General features: G+C 36.0%; 1 protein-coding gene across 3 annotated transcripts in view; it reads left to right on the plus strand.

The window, feature by feature from the left end:
- Positions 1–18,803, plus strand: part of Wls (Wnt ligand secretion mediator) — a 100,872-nt gene that overhangs the window by 23,001 nt on the left and 59,068 nt on the right. For all 3 annotated transcript variants that reach the window (XM_021158505.2, XM_021158504.2, XM_029475585.1), the window contains one exon: positions 12,884–13,156. In XM_021158505.2, coding sequence (XP_021014164.1) covers positions 12,884–13,156 — 273 coding nt within the window. The remainder of the gene's footprint in view (positions 1–12,883; positions 13,157–18,803) is intronic.

Genomic DNA, 18,803 nt, shown 5'->3' on the forward strand with positions numbered 1-18,803 from the left:
TGGGAATGGGTGGGTAGGGAAGTTGGGGGGGGGTATGGGGGACTTTTGGGATAGCATTGGAAATGTAATTGAGGAAAATACGTAATAAAAAAAAATGGGGTAGGGAGCTAATCAGAGAATTCTCAACTGAGAAATCTCCAATGGCTGGGAAACACCTAAAGAAATGTTCAACATCCTTAGTCATCAGGGAAATGCAAATCAAAACAACCCTGAGAGTCTACCTCATACCAGTCAGAATGGCTAAGATCAAAAACTTTGGTAACAGCCGATGCTGGCAAGGATGTGGAGAAAGAGGGACAGTCCTCCATTGCTGGTGGGATTGCAAGCTGGCACAACCACTCAGGAAATCAGTCTAGCAGTTCCTCAGAAAACTGGACATAGTACTACATGAGGGCCCAGCTATAACCACTCCTATGCATATACCCAGATGATGCTCCAACATGTAATAAGGTTCTGTGTTCATAGCTGCCTTATTAATAACAGCCAGAAGCTGGGGGAGAAAAAAAAAAACAGATGTCCTTCAACAGAGGAATAGATACAGAAAATATGGTACATTTACACAATGGAATACTACTCAGCTATTAAAAACAGTAAATTCATGAAATTCTTAGGTAAATGAACACACATGGTTACTCTCACTGATAAATGGATATTAGCCTAAATGCTGGGAAAATCCAAGATATAATTTACAGACCACGTGAAGCTCAATAATAAGAAGGACCAAAATGTGGATGCTTCAGTCCTTCTTAGAAGGGGGAACAAAATACTCACAGGAGGAAATACAAAGACAAAGTGTGGAGCAAAGACTGAAGGAAAGGCCATCCAGAGACTACCTTGTCTGAAAATCGATCCCATATACAGACGCCAAACCCAGACACTATTGCAGATGTCAAGAAATGCCTGGTGACAGGAGCCTGATATAACTGTCGCCTGAGAGGTTCTTTCAAAGCCTGGCAAATATAGAGGTGGGTGCTCGCAGCCAACTTTGGACTGAGCATGGGCTCCCCAATGGAGGAGTTAGAGAAAGTACTAAAGGAGCTGAAGGGGTTTGCAATCCATAGGAAGAACGACAATATCAATGAACCAGAACCCCCAGAGCTCCAGGAACTAAACCACCAATCAAAGTGTACCATAGAGAGTCCCATAGCTCCAGCCACATTTGTTGCAGAGGATGGCATTGTTGGACATCAACGAGAGGAGAGGCCCTTGGTCTCTCTTTGGAAAGGCTTGATGCCCCAGTGTAGGGGATTGCCAGCACAGGGAGGGGGGAGTGGGTGGGAGGGCAGGTGAGCACCGTCATAGAAGCAGGGGGAGGGAAAATGGGATAGAGGGGTTCCAGAGGGGAAACTGGGAAAGAGGATAACATTTGAAATGTGAATAAATAAAATATCCAATAAATAATTTTTTTAAAAAGTTCACCTTTACAAGCACACTTGAAGATCTCAGAATTTAAATAAATAAACAAATGAAAAACAAAAACCTCAAGTGTCCACTCATGCTTTCAAAGATTAAAAAACAAACAAACAAACAAAAAAAGGAGTCAATAATTGAGTAAAGCAAGAGTTCTCAAGCAGTTCTATGGTGGAAATCCTAGGGTAGGTCTGTCAGGGAAGTTAAGACAGAAGTAGCCAGAACAGCACTGGGTGATAAACTCAAACTTTGAACAGAATGTTAAAATGAATCTACTGCAGCCATAACTCCACCATGAAAAGGGTCTAACCCCATAGTTTTCTCTCTTTTTTTAAAATATTTATGTATTTTATGTATATGTATACTTATCTAATGTGTATGACTACATAGTTATCATGCCCTCCAACGAGGGTATCAGCTCCCATTACAGATGTTATATGTAGTTTTTTGCCAAAACAAAACAACCCAAAGCCAAAGATGAGTCTAATAATAATAATCTAATAATCTAATAAATTATTTGATTTGTAGCATCAACACATAGTGGACATACAATCCATAGCAATGCTTATAGAAACTTTCCTTTTTATTCCAAGAATCCTAGCCTCTCTTCCAAAATCTCCCCAATATCCCAACATACAGATCTTTGAATAAACCCTTTGCTAATTTCTTCTCCCTGTCCCCTTCTTTTGGTTGTATCTCATAAAAATCCATTCAGTATGGCTGTTTATAGGTTTTTAAGAAAATGGGTTATATTTTCTATTGTGTGCTCTTTATCTGCATGTTTATGTCCTGTATATATGTGTATATGGGCAAGCTATAATATGCATGCATGTTTGGAGATCAGAGATTAACTTCATATTCCTTCTACTTTTAAACTTGCTGTCTTACTTTTTGAGACAGGAACCTGGAGCTTATTCTTTTGGCGAGAGTGGCTAACTAGTGAGCCTCTGGAATTCCCCCTGTTTTTCCTCCCTCCGCAATGAGATTATAGGCCCATGCTATCATTTCCAGATTTTATGTGAGTGCTAGGGATCCACACTCATGCCCATGAGGCAAGAACTTTATCAACTGAGCTACCCCCAGTTCCATATATTATATTCTTAAGAATGTGTATAAAAATATGTTATAAAATCTTCAGGCCTACTACCATTAATTATATGCGTTTAAGACTAAGATGTGGACCTTTTCCTTTATTTTATATCTTATGTACCTGTGTTCATGCAAACTTAGGGGCAGTTCTGGAGCCAGTTAAAACATCCTGCCTTTTGAGAGCTCCATTTTCTAAAAACTGTAGTAAAAATCAGTTATCTAAACATGCTACTATAATATTAATGTTGGCCACAAACATTGTGAGCACATTTTTTACTATTGTTTCTCATTTCCCTTGATGTGTAAATGACATTTCTTTTATTAGACTGAGGTGATAGTTTAGGAAATTTTTATTTTAATCCTCAAAATTTAGTAGTCATACTAAAAACTTATTGACACAGACATATTGAGTATTTTGTAAGAAGGGATCCTGGGTTGGGCTTGTGAGTATTGTTATGTCCCTGGAAGCATGAAATACAGTCAAGTTATCTTTCAGACCACCTCTCAGTATCAGTCTTCAGTGTGTATTAGTACAAGAAGCCCATACACCTAAATCCATTTTGGCATTCTTGCAATGATGCCTACCAAGTGTTTAATAAATGTTTGTTAGTAAATCAAATATAACTTAATTTCAATCAGTTTATTATAACATAATGGCTCCACAAAGACCTATAGTTCAATTGAGTAACCTCCATGGATACTAGAGAAGGGAGATGTAGTCATCCCCCCACCCCCGTTAGAAGTTTGTCATTTCCTAGTGTTTAGAAGTTTACATATTCAACACAATCTTGTGATAAAAATAGATCAGATAACACTGACACCAAAAGGAGCAATAATTACTTATTATTACTGAAAGAAAATCAGAGAAATTCTTAGATCTTGGCTCATAGCACTTAACAAATTAGGCAAAAGAAATAGCAATTGAGCTAAACCTAGAAGTGATAAAAGTGTTAAAATGTTTAACATTTACATAGTAATTGAAGTACAAGAATTCCTAATACTGTAAATCACACTTAAATTGTACCTCTTTGTTTAATTCTAGAGAATTCACAGATTATAAGGTCTTACCTTTTCTTTGAAAAACTAGGAAAATGATGATTCTGGAAAACTGTGAAATTTTGATAGGACATTAATGGACCTTGCTTGTCCTTGGCTGTACTTTTTTCCCTTTGATTACTTTTACATGTCTTTTGAATTTTGTCAGAAAATGGAGAGAAATCAATAAACTGTGGCTCTTTCCTGGGGGTTAAGTTTTGCATTCCTTTTATTTATCCATTGTTTATTTTTGAATTTAATGTGAATAGAGAACTCACCTTTTCCTGAGCCCAACTATTCCTGAGCTATTATATGCTTACCTAAAATATCAGTAAATTCTTTATTAGGTTGCTCTGAAGCCAGTTTGTCTCTAACTTATAGTTCTTTCTCATTCTTGTCTACAAAGTATGTAACTATATTCTTCTAATAGCAACATTGGGTTCCTTACCTGGAGTCATGTCTCTTCTACTCTGACATCTCAAATTCTGTATGCTAAGAATATGAAGTTAAACCCAAAAACCCAATAAATGTGGGAGAATATACATTAGGTTTAGATTAATCAAATGCATTTTCAGGAGCTTCATATTTTACTTCTTTATGGAACTTTCAAAATGAAAGTGATTTGCAATTCACATATTAATTATGATTCATTTTTAGTAGTGCTAATGGTAAAGATAAAATCAGAACCTCTATGATGTGTAGATGATAGATGCCAGGTAACAAATTATAAATAGCCAATATTGGAAAATTGTACTTCACAGCAGATGTTTCTCTTAGGAGATTAATTCATTTTGGAGTTTCCTAATTCTAAAATTATAATGTAATGTGTACAGAGGTTTACTTTTACTTGTTCAAGAAGTAGAACCAATTATTTACTTTTTATTGTTCCCCCATACCTACAGCTCTTCCAGAGCAGTTTTGAGGACTTCCAAGTGCACCTAGGAGAGATTCTTTTACAAAGACTGATGTATAACTGTGATGTTTTGTGTTCTTGACACAAGGTAGTACATTTTTACACTCTTTCTTCCCATAGGTGATCTTGGCTGCATTACACATAGCCTTTTGGCTAACAAATTATAAATTTTGAGGCATTGGCACAAGCTTGGAAATATAACTCAAATGTCTGGTTTGCAGAGCAGGAAGCATGAACAGATGAGTCATTTGGTCTTGTGGAAGCCTTTTGTGCTCATTTCATGTTTGTTTAATTTTTGCTGTTTTAAGCATCATGGAGTGATGTAATAACAGACTTTTTCCAGGAATATAGCTTAGAGTTAGTAATTTTTATGTACTTCTGTCAGATTTCTTGATTCAGCCTTTCTTTGTTGGTAGATACTAAAGGTGAGTATTGGTGAATATGTATTTTTTAATACATATTCAGGCCATTGGATTGCATGTCTAATGAATGCAGATTTTATGTGCTGAACCTCTCACAGGACCTTTTATGTGCATTTTATTATTTTATTCAAAAATAAAAAAAAACTGGCACCAATCTTCAGTCTAAGATAATTTCATGTTTACCATAGCATTTCACATACTATGTAAGAGCTTGCTCAGTGTTCTAAAGCACTTTGATTTAGAGGGTCAAGCTGAGAGAGTGATGCAATATGTATTTAACATATGGTTTCAATAAAGCAATTCTATTCATCTATCTTTGGCACTAGACACAATTGAGAGATTATATGTCAACCACTTAATAATACTCATCTGCTTAAGATGTAAACATAATTTTTTTTTTTTTTGAGTCAAGGGTTTCTTTGTGTAGCTTTGGCTATCCTGGAACTTGCTCTGTAGACTAGAGCCTTAAACTTAAAGTGATCCATCTGCCTCTGCCTCTCAGTTATGAGATCAAAGGTATATACCACTACTATCCTGCCATAAAATATTTTTAAACTTTTAGAATCAGAATTAACTGGACTGCTGCAATTTCTGAAACTTTGATGTTAAACTGTCAGTGCCATTCATTCATAGCTTTGTGTCACAGAGAAGTATTTTTAGTAAGAGCTTGCTACAGAAAGTTACTTTGCATTTAACTTTTGATATTCATGGATTGTGTGTTGCTATGTGGATATTTATCTGTTTGTTGCTATGTGGTTGTATGTCTGTATATTTGTGTGCTGCTATGTAGGATCTGTAGGTTGTCATGTGAATACACTTGTGTGTTAACATCTAGTTGCTGTGATAACATCCTAGACAAAAGCAAGGAAGCAAGAGTTATTATAGTGTATAAATATATAAATATGTGTATATATAGTACAATACTTCTTTCCTTTCTTTAGTATAAGGAGAATCAAAAGTCCTGATGCCTGAGAATCGATTAATTCTGTAGCATTTGCCTTATGTACAGTTGGAAATAACCCAGCTCCTTGTACTAAAAATTAAATGCATTTAACAGTGAAAAAAAAAAAAAGAGTTATTATAGTCTTAGTATAGTCCATTATGGAGTCAGGAGTTCGAGGTTTCTGTTTACTTTGTGTCCACAGTCAGGAAGCAGAGAGAGATGATGAACTCTGGTGTTATGATTATTCTTTCCTTTTTCTGAAATTGAGGAGGAGGAATAATCCACAAAATGATGACAGCAACATCTAGACTAGGTACTCCTACTTTAATTAATCTAATTGAGATAATCTCTCACAAACATGCCCAGAGACTTATTTTCAAATTAATTCTAAATCCTGTCAAATTGAATGGTTAATTCACTTTTACTGTGTACACCTGTGTGTGGGCCTAGTGTGTATATGTGTATTCCTGTATATTGCCATGCATATGTATCTTCCTGTTGATATGTATTGTGTGTGCATCTGTTTTGCCATATTCATCTATATATTGCCATGTGGATACATCTGTATGTTCATGTGGAGTATATTTGTTATTATGTTTGTTTGTATTATTGTGTGTGTGTGAACTATATCTGTATTGCTATGTAGGATGCATGTTGCTATGTAGTTAACATATATGGATATGCATGTGTCTGTGTTGCTGTGTGTGTGTGTGTGCATCTGTATTGCATGTGGGTGGGTGTGTACATCTGGGTGTCACTATATAGGTATATGTGTGAGTGTGTGTGTGTGGCCATGTGGAATATATGTGTAAACCCACATATTTGTCTGCCTCTCAGTATTGAGATTAAAAAAGTGTGATGCTATGCCCAGCTATATGTTACATGTTTCTATGAATTGCTGTTTGAATGGTTTGTGTGTCTGTCTGTCTGTACCTGTTTGTTGCTATTTGAAGTAGGTGGACATCTGTGTGTTGCTTTGTGAATGCATGTGTGTCTGTGCTATCATGTGAATATATGTGCATTCCTTTTTGTGTATATTTGCATCTGTATGTTGTGTTATATACATGGGTATGTGTTGATATGCTACTGTTTGGGTGAATGCGAGAACATCTACAGGTTGGCATAAGCAACATATTTGTTTATATGTCTTGGTAGTAGTCATTTAGCATAGAGGACTTCTTGCTTTATTCATTAAAAGATGTTAGTGTGATTATTCATTGAAAGTGGCTTTCAAGAATTACTATAAAAAATGAATTGCATCTAAGTATAACCTATTCCACTCAAAAGGGTAATAGCTAAGGTAATTGCAAAAGTCCTGTCTTAGTTCTAGTCTCTGCAGATACTCTTGTACTTTGAAGTAACTGTTACTTAATTATGAAGTAATAATTTGTTCAGTAATCTGGTAGGATTTAATTATCATGGTTGAAATACATGATAATTTCACCTTTAAAGTAAATGCAGTGTTAAAACATGTGTTTGATCATTGTAGCTACAGAAACTGAGTTAGTTAATTCATAAATGCTAAATCAGTTTAACATAAGTATTTGTATTTTCTGTAGCTAAACTTTTTGAACTTTCATTCAGAGACACTTTTCAGACTTAAATATTTGCTAACAACAATGTTTTCAGGAATTTATCTTGGATGGCTGATGCACAGGTTTGGCTCACAGTTATTAGCTGTCTGGGACATTACGATTTCAACCAAATAATATCTGTCTACTTAAGTTGTACAGTCTAGTTCATGTGTTTCTTTTTACTCATAATTAAGGCTTTTGAATTTATCAAAGGTCAAGAAGAGTGTCTCAGTGAATAATATTGAAAATCCAACTTTTAAGTTTGAAGCAGGAGGATTTTCATGAGTTCAAGACCAGCCTAGGTTAAGACAGAATTCTATTATGCCAACCAAGAACTTTGGGGACATTTGAATAAAAGTTACAGGTATGAAAATAACACATACATCTAGCCATTTTTCAGTTCAGATACTAAATTCCCTCTCTCATGTTTTCTTCCATCCTTCTTAGACTGTCTGGTACTGAAAAACCTAAGTACAGAGCATGTATCATATGAGTGTTCATTGGACACATACTTTATTAGTAAATGTTTGTGGGTAGGATTGGCACCAGCCTCCTGAGTGCTGGAATTATAGTCCTGTATCACTATACTTGACCTATCTTCCAGGCAGTGAAGGCTTTTCTCTACATTCCAAGGTGAAGTAGATATTAAGGTTCTTACTAACATAGTTCACATGAAAGCCTGGAATTATTTATCTATTGCTTCTGTTATCTATTTTAAATCAGTCTGTTTGTTATTCCTTAAATATGAACTGATATTTCTACTAGCCTAAAATGATTTTATAGAACAAGATGGAGAAAACTAAAGTGAAACTATGACATCTAGATAAATAAGTTATTTATGTTTTTAAAAGTATAGAAATGGTGAGTTTAACTTTTTAACTGAGATTATTCAAAGGTTAACTCAACCTCCTTTTTTAGAATCGTAAAAGAAAGTATCTGCTCAGCATTGTTTTCATATTGTTTTTATTGCTAAATGCTGTTCTGACGTTGTTGACTATTTCACTCAGAATGATTACATTTTTCTAATTTCAAAGTGCTGATTATTACTGTATTATGTATTACCTATACAAACTAATTTGTTCTCCTTATTCCTTCCACTCATCTCAAGCAGATTAATCTTCAAATATCATTTTTATTGAAGGCAGGTATTCCTGGTCTAAGTTAGAGGAAGGCTATTTTGACCTGATAACTAAGATTTCAAAATCTTCTCTGAGAGAAGTGGAGGTCTTCTATTCCCATTCAGACAAACCTCTGGAGGCCACTAATTCTCCCAGCAGATCTCCTGTCTGCCTTGTGACTAGGTGCAGGTGGAGATAGGGAGAGAAGGAGGGAGGGGCAGAAGAAAAGGGAAGGAGAGAGGGAGAGAGGTCTTGAAAGTGTTACTTAAGGAACTGGGAGTCTCTAAATAAAAATTATTTGTTCTTCGTGTGTCTCTTATGCCTTTTAAACAATACTTTGTAGAGCTTAGCAGGGTCAACAAAGTAGAAACCAAGATAATTGTAGAAATGTACCCTTAGCTAGAGAGGACAGGGCTGAAACAGACAAAGGTAGGAGTCATCCTGTAAAATGTTCCTTCTACTGCTAAGTGTAGTGGTGGCACATTGCTTTAGTCCTAGCACTGAGAGGCAGAGGAAGATGGCTTTCTAAGTTCCAGGCCAGCCAGAGCTGCATAGCAAGAACTGTCTGAATCAATCAACCAATTAATTAAAAGTGTTCTTTCTAGTTATCCAAACTCAAGCATGGACATCTGTAGGTAAGGTGCCTGCTTATGCCCTTCTAACCTGATGGTGCCCTTGCTCTCTGAATTCACACTTCCTCTATTTTAAAAGTATACCCTGGAGGCGGGGGGAGAGTATGCCCTGTAAGCCATTCCAGACTTCTTATACAGCCAAAAGTCTTTATTCAAACCCTTGTTGGAACAACTTTCTATCAAGATATGGCTGTCTGTCAAATGCTCAGCCTTCTATAAAATTGTCTCTGTATTTAGTTACATACTTCTGGGTAGTTGCAAAGTGATGCTTTGTTACTTGTTTTAAGACAAAAGAAATGAAAAGTTCCTGTTGACTTAAATGGAAACTATTTGTCACTTCAATAGTGACGAATTTTGTTTTGCTTTTAACTTTTCTAGATGATAGCTAGCTCTTGTATCTCTCCCTGTCCATCTTTAAATTGCAGGTTTTAGAAGGAATAAGGCCAATGATTTAACATTGACTCAGCTTTGAGTATGAAAAATGATAGTGGTTGGTTTCATAGTAACTAGTGAACCAAGGTATCATTTGGTATAATAATAGAAAGCTGACTGGAGCCAATGAATGTTCTTCCAAAAGAAATACAGGTTTACTCTATTGGATTACATTTTTATTCAGAGTTAAGTTGGTGATGATAGCTGGAATTTTTATATCATTTTACTCATTCCTTCTACATCTCAAATAATCAACTGTTCCCCTTTCTCAGGCTAAATGTAGAATTCATCATAATTATATTTAAATTTATAGTAATTATTTATTGCCTATATTTTTTATCATTCACATATCTCACATTATTGGTGCCTATAGGTCTACTTAAGTAGCTGACAGTGTCTAGTTTGTAATGGGTACTCACAATAGTCAAATATGAAGTAATGCGTTTGAAGGGTCATTTTTTTTCCTATGAGGTAGCTTACCAACCCTGAATTTGTTCAGATCTTACTGATTTCAGATCAATTTAAAATTCAATATGTTGTAGTGCCATATTTCAGAATATGTATACTGTAATGGATAAAAGGAGTCAAAAATATTGTTAAAATACAGATAAAGGAGGAAAATATGACCTGTGTTTGATGTAATACTATGAACAGAGCAAAGAGTGAGCCAACATTTTTTTGAATACTTTCTATAGCTTACCTGCATGCATACATACCTTCAGTGTTCTTAGCCACCAATATAAGAGGCTAAGAGTTCACAGTGACAGGACATTTGTTTTTTGTTACATTGTCCTTCTTGCTAACTTGTATTGGGATGAGTCAACTTCTAGTTTTTACATTTTCAATTAAATTATATTCTATGGACGTGTATAGAAGACTTATAATAAGTGCTGAGGCAGCTAGGTTATACTGCTTTCCTAGTCTTCAGATACTGAAGAGTGATTTTTTTTTACTTTTTATTTGAGCAGACATGACTTGGTTTATGAACCTGAATCTAGGTAACCCCTTTTTAACACTATTGATTTTCAGACTCATAGTAGGAACTAAGACTTTTGTTGCAAATACAGTGGACTGTGTCTTATTCAAAAAAATTTACAGATAATTTTTACTTTACTTGGTTCTTTTTGTCATATTTTAAAATCATTTTCAAAAAGAACTTAAAGTTCAGATTTTTTTCTGGTTCTTTTGAGATAGCATCTCACTATGTAGGTCTGTCTCTTCTGGAATTCACTTGTAGACTACACTAACTTCAAACTACCAGAGATCCTCCTGCTTCTGCTTCCTGGGTTCTAAGATTAAAAGACTGTGCCACCATGCCTGGCTTATTTCAAACATATTTTGATTCTAGATACTGTTTTATGATTATGTAGTCACAATTTTGGCTGCATCTAATGATATCCCAGCAACCAGAAAAAGTTGCATATTTGGCTCCTTCTTTCTCCTCCTCCTCCTCCTTCTCCTCCTCCTCCTCCTCCTCCTCCTCCTCCTTCTTCTTTATATGTTATATACACTGAGTAGTCACTCTTAGCAGCAGTTAAGATGTCATAAACATATTGCCAAAGTAACTTTTAAGTGTCTATGCTTGGATATCAATGTGCTATTTACTTTCTCAAATACTATAAACATTGCTTTCCTTTTAGAAAAACTGAAATGTTGAATTATGTGCAATTTTTAAGTTTTAAATGGTTTTGAGGCTATCTTATTCTAGTGAATAAAAATATTTCTCATTCTCATAGTCTAGCAAAGATATGCTTTTGAAGCTTCTTCTGTGTTATTGCTAAGGTCTCTTAAAAAATATGAGTATTCTTGATAATTTTGTTTTATGAATAACATACTGGGTTAATAAAAATATTAAAACAAGGTTGGCTGCTACAGTCTCCCTCTCCCATACAAGACACTGAGAATGAAGCAGTGCTCTGTTGTTCTATGTGGAATGTGGTTTTGGAGTTTAGCTGAGGAACTCAGCTTGTTATTTTAATTTTTGTATGATGAGTAAAAGACTTGTTTTTTCAAGCAAGTAAAATAATAGAAAAAGATTGGGTTCGCTTTTAGAAGAATAGATGTTTTTAAATGTAAGCATTTTCTACAACAAACAGTCAGTTTGATTAAAGTTATTTAAAATGGAATTTATGAGTTGTGCCTCACTGTTAGTTTCTAACCACATTAAAATGGATCCAATTAAATGTGTCATTTGGTCTTTCTAGCATCAGGGAACTGTTTAGCTGACCAAAATAAGCAATGTTTGATTGCGTCATTTCTAATAATAAGCTAGACAGATGGCTTTAGATAAATTAGGTATGCAAAATCTTTATGGTTGTATGGTTTTGAGTTTAACAAAAAAATCCATAGCATGAATCCACAGAGATACCATGCCTGTGGAATCAACACCCAACATCCAAGGGCTTGCAGTTATACTTCTTCAATACAGAAGTTCCTTGCATTTTTACTTGTTATTGATTCATCTTTCTAAAAACATATTTACTACTAATATAGATACTATAGTATTAGCACAATATTTACCACTACTATAGATATTAATATAATATTGCATATTAAGTAAAAAATAATGTTTAATGCTTTATAAAGAGTAGTTTCTTTTCGCTAGGGGTATTGTAGGTAAATGTTTAAACTTGAAATTATACTTGGCAATTTTATTATTGTACTCATAATCATTTTTTAATAAAATGTTGCTTCAATATATTTTTCAAATTTGCATTTCTATCTTGATGAGCATGGGTAATAGTTTAATTTATTTTAGAAGTATTAATATTTGAATATCAATCTTCAAACAGGTACTGAACTAAGTAGGATTCTGAAGTCAGCATAGGTCCTTTTAGCAGTGGTTATGAATGATAGAGCTAAGAGAAATCTTGGAAGTTAGCCAACTTGTTTCTTAGACAAGAGTCCTGAAGCTCGCACAGATGCAACTAACTTAAGTTGCAACCAGGTCTCAGAAGCAGTATCTGAATTCAGAGACTACTCTCTACAGTGCCCCTCATTCAGTTTCCCAGCTCTTGGAACACACTGGAATTTTGTGACAAAGATTTGAATGGATATGGTAACTGAATTAGATTGCTTACAAGTGTATGGTGTAATTAACTAGAAATACAATGGGAGGCTTGTGGAGATACTTTTGTGGCTCTCTGGAGGTGACAGGAGGGTCCTCACTTAGATCTGGAGGATTTTAGAGTGATTGCTCCCCAGCTGTAGATGGCAGTGTACAACGGAAAGGAAGGCAGAACTGAAAAGAGCATCAGCTAGAAGTAGCCACTTCAGTAGAATCTTTTCTAAAACAAGAAAACACTCTCTTTTCAGCTCCAGCACCCACAACAGCAGTACCCTACACAGCAATAAAATGTGTGGATGTCCGTAAGAACCACCATAAAACAAGATGGCTGGTGCCTTGGGGACCTAACAAGTGTGACAAGATCCGTGACATCGAGGAAGCAATTCCAAGGGAAATTGAAGCAAATGACATTGTGTTTTCTGTACACATTCCCCTCCCTTCTATGGAGATGAGCCCATGGTTCCAGTTTATGCTGTTTATCCTGCAGCTAGACATTGCTTTCAAGCTGAACAACCAAATCAGTAAGTACCCCAACTGCTATGGTCAACTCTGGAATTTTCTTCCTAGGACTGTTATTGATGATGCTAACTCCGATAGTTATTAGTTGTTTCCTGCTTCCTGTGCACTTTCTGAGCCCTTCATCTGAATCAACCCATTTAATCTTTCCAAATTCCTTGAGGCAAATATCACACACACACACACACACACATTGATATATATATCACTTGGATCCTGTCCACAGTCAGACCCAAGACTGCAAAGGTTTCAGTCCAAACCTAAAAGGTGCCCTAGCTACTAAACATCTTCCCCTTCTAGTACTAAAAAGGAGCTTACCTCAGTAGAGGAAGGCCCTTTGTGTTTAATTGGATTTCACTACTTCTATGGAGTGAGACTATGGATTTAGAAAAAGACACTTATTCTAGTGGGGCTGCTAGCCCAGGAGTATTCATAATCCTACTAAAACATTTTGTTTTTAATTTAATTTATTTATTTTTCAAACTTATTTGGTTGCATCTAGGGATAGTATTAAGAATTTTTGATTGAAGGATTTTTTGTTTGTTTTGTTTTGTTTTGTTGTTGTTTTGCTTTTCTGAAACAGGACCAGAAATGTGAGGAAAAGAAGTAAGTATATTGGAGACAGCTTTGTCTGGTGCCTGAAAATGTACTAAAGCACCTTTTTAAGCTTAAAATTTTGTTTTAATAATAAATCTGATAATTAATTATATTAATTATACTCTGTATAAGAATTGGAGCATCCTGGATCTTGACATTTTATTTTAAATGAGCAAATAGATTAGTCTAAGATTTTTTTCTTTTTTATTTATTTATTATTAGATATTTTCTTTATATACATTTCAAATGCTTCCCTCTACCCTGCTCCCCTACCTACCCACTCCCGCTTTTTGGCCCTGGCATTCCCCTGTACTGGGGCATATAAAGTTTGCAATACCAAGGGGCCTTTCTTCCCAGTGATGGCCGACTAGGCCACTAAGATTATTTTTTTAGGAGGCAACATTTTCTTTTCCTCATGCACTCAGTCTCTTACCCTTGACTTCAAATTTGAGTGCCTATAGTGGCCAAATGCTGTACTTTAGCTGCATGTGTAAATACACACAAAAACAACCTTTCTTTAAGGGATTTTTAATTAGGTAGAAAAGACAAATATGTAACTCACTATGACAGTTTGATAGTATGATGTAGTATTGGATGCTGTGACCAAGGTATGCATAGGAGGCTATGACAGCACCAAGGAAAGCTTTTCTTAGACTGAGCAGACAAACTGTGAATGTGAGTTTTGTAGATGAGAGTGACAGAAACTTTAGATGAATATCAAAGAAAAAAAGGCCTGGTTAAAAGTTGGAGGTAAGTATTGAAGTAAGCAAAACATCCTAGAGACTAGCACTAACCTTAACTCTTACCTATAACATTCAGAGGAGTTTCCAATGTATCTAGCTAGTCTCTTCACTGTTAACTTCCTCACTCATTCATTGGTTGAACAATACATTCATTAACTAATTAATTCAAATTTTACTGTCATAGCCTTACATTAAGTACTGAATACCAAGAATGTAGTTTGCACAAGACTTGATTCCTATAAGGGGATAGAGGAGAGGGTGTCTACAAAGCAGATCTAAATCTACAAATGAGAATGACTGTGTGTTTAAGTAGAATATACAATGTGACATAGGAGCTTTGGTATAGAGAGAGTTTGGTAGGAGATGAGTTAAACCATTTTCCACCTTAAAAATTTAAAATTTGGGTTGAGCTGGGCATGGTGGTGGAGGCAGAGGCAGGCGGATTTCTGAGTTCGAGGCCAGCCTGGTCTAAAAAAAAAAAAATTGGGTTATAGTACTAGAATTCCAATACATTTAGGAAAAGAGAATTAAAAACAAAGAAGGGTTACAGGAGTATGAGGTGGGTAGATGCCTTGATTTAGCAATGTTTGGACAGAGAGATCAAGGATACAATGTTCTGTTATCTCAGCTGTCTGCTTGTGGCATTTCAGAAGTAATCTAATGTCTCTTGCATAGATTCCTACCTCCTAGCTTTAAGTCTTACCTAGAAAAAGGAAAAGATTTTTTTCTGTAATAACTGAAATAATTGCTGCCTACTGGCAGTATCTAGGCTGGATAATAAATCATCCAAAATTTATCAACTTAAATCAAACAATCATTTCTTATTTCTCCATTGCTTTGTCTCAGGAAGCCAAGCCCAACTTAACCAGAGAGTCCCTATTTTAGTCTTTTCAAGGCTTCAAGTCAAGGCTTTAGTCTGAAGATTTTGAAGTTACATTTGGGGATGGTGTCTACTTCTAGGCTCACTGGTGTGGTTGGCTATCTCTTGCCCCTCATGTGGATATCTCAGGTTACCTTACAATGCTACAGTTAGCTTTCTTAGGGATAGTCATTCAAGAGTCACATGAGGAATATAAGCCAGAAGTCACTCCAACTTCTGGTATTCTATCACTTCTGATACCTTCTATTAGCTAGATGCAAACCTGTAAGTTCAGCCCAAATTCAGGACCCTGCTAGAAAGTAGTATCACTGAAGACCAAGATTGCATTTGAAACATGTTTCTATTTAAATTGTTTTATTTTGTATGTGTATCACACAAACCACAGTGTACCTAAGGATGTCAGGACAGTTTATGGAATTTGGTTCTCTTCTTCTATGATATGGTTCCCAGGGCTCTAACTCTGCTCATTGTGCTGAGTGGCAAGCATCTTTACCTGTTGCTCCATTTTATTGTCCCCTGAGTTCAATATTTACATCCAGATGAGAAGGTAGTATAATAGAATGTTTATGAGAATGCTTAAGAGTACCCCTAAGATAGATTTAAATCCCCAAATTTATTATTTCTTTTCAAAAATTTAATTAATTACTTGTGTGCATATATGTACATATGTACATATGCAAACTTGTGGGTACGTGCATGCAAAGGTGCTTGTGTAGAGATTTGAAAACAATTTTCAAGAGACAGTTCTCCCCTTTCACTGTGGGTTCTGGGGATAGAATTCACATTATAAGGCTTATGCAATGTTTTAGTTACTGTTCTATTGCTGTGAAGAGACACCATGACTAAGGCAACCCTTTTTTTTAATAAAGCATTTTAAGTTAACTGTAGTGGCATAAGTCTTTAATCTCAGCACCTGGGAGACAAAGGCAGGAAAATTTGAGTTCAAGGCCATCCTGGTCTACAGAGTGAACTGGAGTTACACAGAGAAATCCTGTCTTAAAAAACATTTATTGGAGGGTTTGCTTATAGTTTTAAAAGGTTAGTCCATGATCATCATGATGGGAAGCAGACAAAGATTAGGTATTGGGGCAGTAACTGAAAGTTCATATTCATTCTGATCTGCAGGCAACAGTAGAAAGACATTGGGCCTTGAACGGGCTTTTGAATCCTCAAAGCCCATTCTTAGTAATATGCCTCCTCTGACAAAGCTACACCTACTCAAACAAAGCCAGACTTCATAGTCAAAGACACACTTTTTCAAACAGTTCCACTAACTCTATGTTGGCAATTCTCATTTGAACCACTATATGCAGCAAGCACTTTTACCTGAAGAATCATTCTAGCACCATTTCTTAAAATTTCTACAATGTTGAAAAAATTTTAGAACCTTTCTGAGCCACTTTTCATTTTTTATTAGATATTTTCTTCATTTACATTTCAAATGCTATCCCCTTAGCTCCCTATACCCTCCCCCTGCCCTGCTCCCCAACCCACCCACTCCTGCTTCCTGGCCCTGGCATTCCCCTGAACTAGGGCATGTGATCTTCGAAAGACCAAGGGCCTCTCCTCCCACTGATGGCTGACTAGGCCATCCTCTGCTACATATGCAACTAGAGACAGAGCTCGGGGGTGGGGGGATACTAGTTAGTTCATATTGTTGTTCCTCCTATAAGGTTGAAGACCCTTTTAGCTCCTTGGGTACTTTCTCTAGCTTCTTCATTAGGGGCCCTGTGTTCCATCCAATAGATAACTGTGAGCATCCACTTTTGTATTTGCCAGGCACTGGCACAGCCTCACAAGAGAGAGCTATATCAGGGTCCTGTCAGCAAAATCTTTCAGGCATATGCAATAGTGGCTGGGTTTGGTGATTGTATATGGGACGGATCCCCAGTGGGGCAGTCTCTGGATGGTCCTTCCTTCCGTCTCAGCTCTGAACTTTGTCTCTGTAACTCCTCCCATGGGTATTTTGTTCCCCATTCAAAGAAGGAGCAAAGTAGTCGCACTTTGGTCTTCCTTCTTCTTGAGTTTCATATGTTTTGCAAATTGTATCTTGGATATTCTAAGTTTCTGGGCTAATATCTACTTATCAGTGAGTGCATATCATGTGTGTTCTTTTGTGATTAGGTTACCTCCTCCAGATGTATCCATTTGCCTAAGAATTTCATGAATTCATTGTTTTTAATTGCTGAGTAGTACTCCATTGTGTAAATGTACCACATTTTCTGTAGCCATTCCTCTGTTTAGGGAAATCTGGGTTCTTTCCATCTTCTGGCTATTATAAATAAGGCTGCTATGAACATAGTGGAGCATGTGTCCTTCTTACCAGTTGGAACATCTTCTGGGTATATGCCCAGGAGAGGAATTCTTCTGAGCCACTTTTTATGTGCAAACTTTGAATAAAAATATCTAATTAGCTAAGTCATTTTGAAGAATAAATTTGTGTAATATTCTTAGGATGTAGTAGCTATTTAAAAAGAAAAAAGAAAAGAAGTACCTTATTCCTGAAACTCAGCTCATTTTCCATTTTTTTCCATCTTGTCTAATGGAATTAAGTTTTTACAAATGAATTTTATTATTTAATCTTAATCATTTCTTTGTGTGAAACATCTTTAATGACCAACAAATAAGGCTTGACAATTCAGAGTTCTCTCCCTTCTGTTTCAAAGCTTCTTTTGCAGCCTTCTTATTGTTGACTTGCATGCATTATTATCCTCATTCTCATATTCTATAAATACATTCAGAGGTTGCTTCTCTTAACATCTTTGCTCATGTTAATGTTTCCATAGTTCTTCTCCTCCTCCTAATTCTCTTCCTCCTCCTCCCCACCCCTCCTTGTCTTCTTCCTTCTTCTTTTTCTTCATGCTGGGAATAGACCCCTAGGGTCTCATGCATACTGAACACATGTTCTACCATTGAGCCACACCTCAAGTCTCATCTCCACTTCTTTTACCATTCTTTCTTTCTTCCATAGATGAAAGGCTTCTTGTTGAAAACCTGCTAATTCCTCAAGACATGCCAGTTGTCACATGGCCCTAGAGCTGCACAGATATTTTCTCTTTTCCTTTGTAAATGAAAGTTATTCTCCCTGAATTCCATTATTGGCAGAGTAATATCCATTTTAACAATCTAGCACAACTGAATTATCTTCTATAGCTCCTAGGTAGATCAGTTCCCTGATTGTGATAGTGTTTACATTTGTTAAACTGTAGCTTTGTGTGTAGGGAGCTGTGAATGAAAATATTTCTTGGATCAGATCATTCTCCTGCTACAAAAAGGGATAGCAAACAGCTGATGAAGGTGCTTGCCCTTTTCCACTCCAAAACAACACATTTGTTATTCAAGCAACATTTCAATAACGAGCGACACTAATTCTAGTTGTAGCTAGAATTGTTGCTTGCATGAATAAATTTATGTCTGAGACATTTACAATTG

Source organism: Mus caroli, chromosome 3 (genome assembly GCF_900094665.2).
Source record: "Mus caroli chromosome 3, CAROLI_EIJ_v1.1, whole genome shotgun sequence".
NCBI classification, from domain to species: domain Eukaryota; kingdom Metazoa; phylum Chordata; class Mammalia; order Rodentia; family Muridae; genus Mus; species Mus caroli.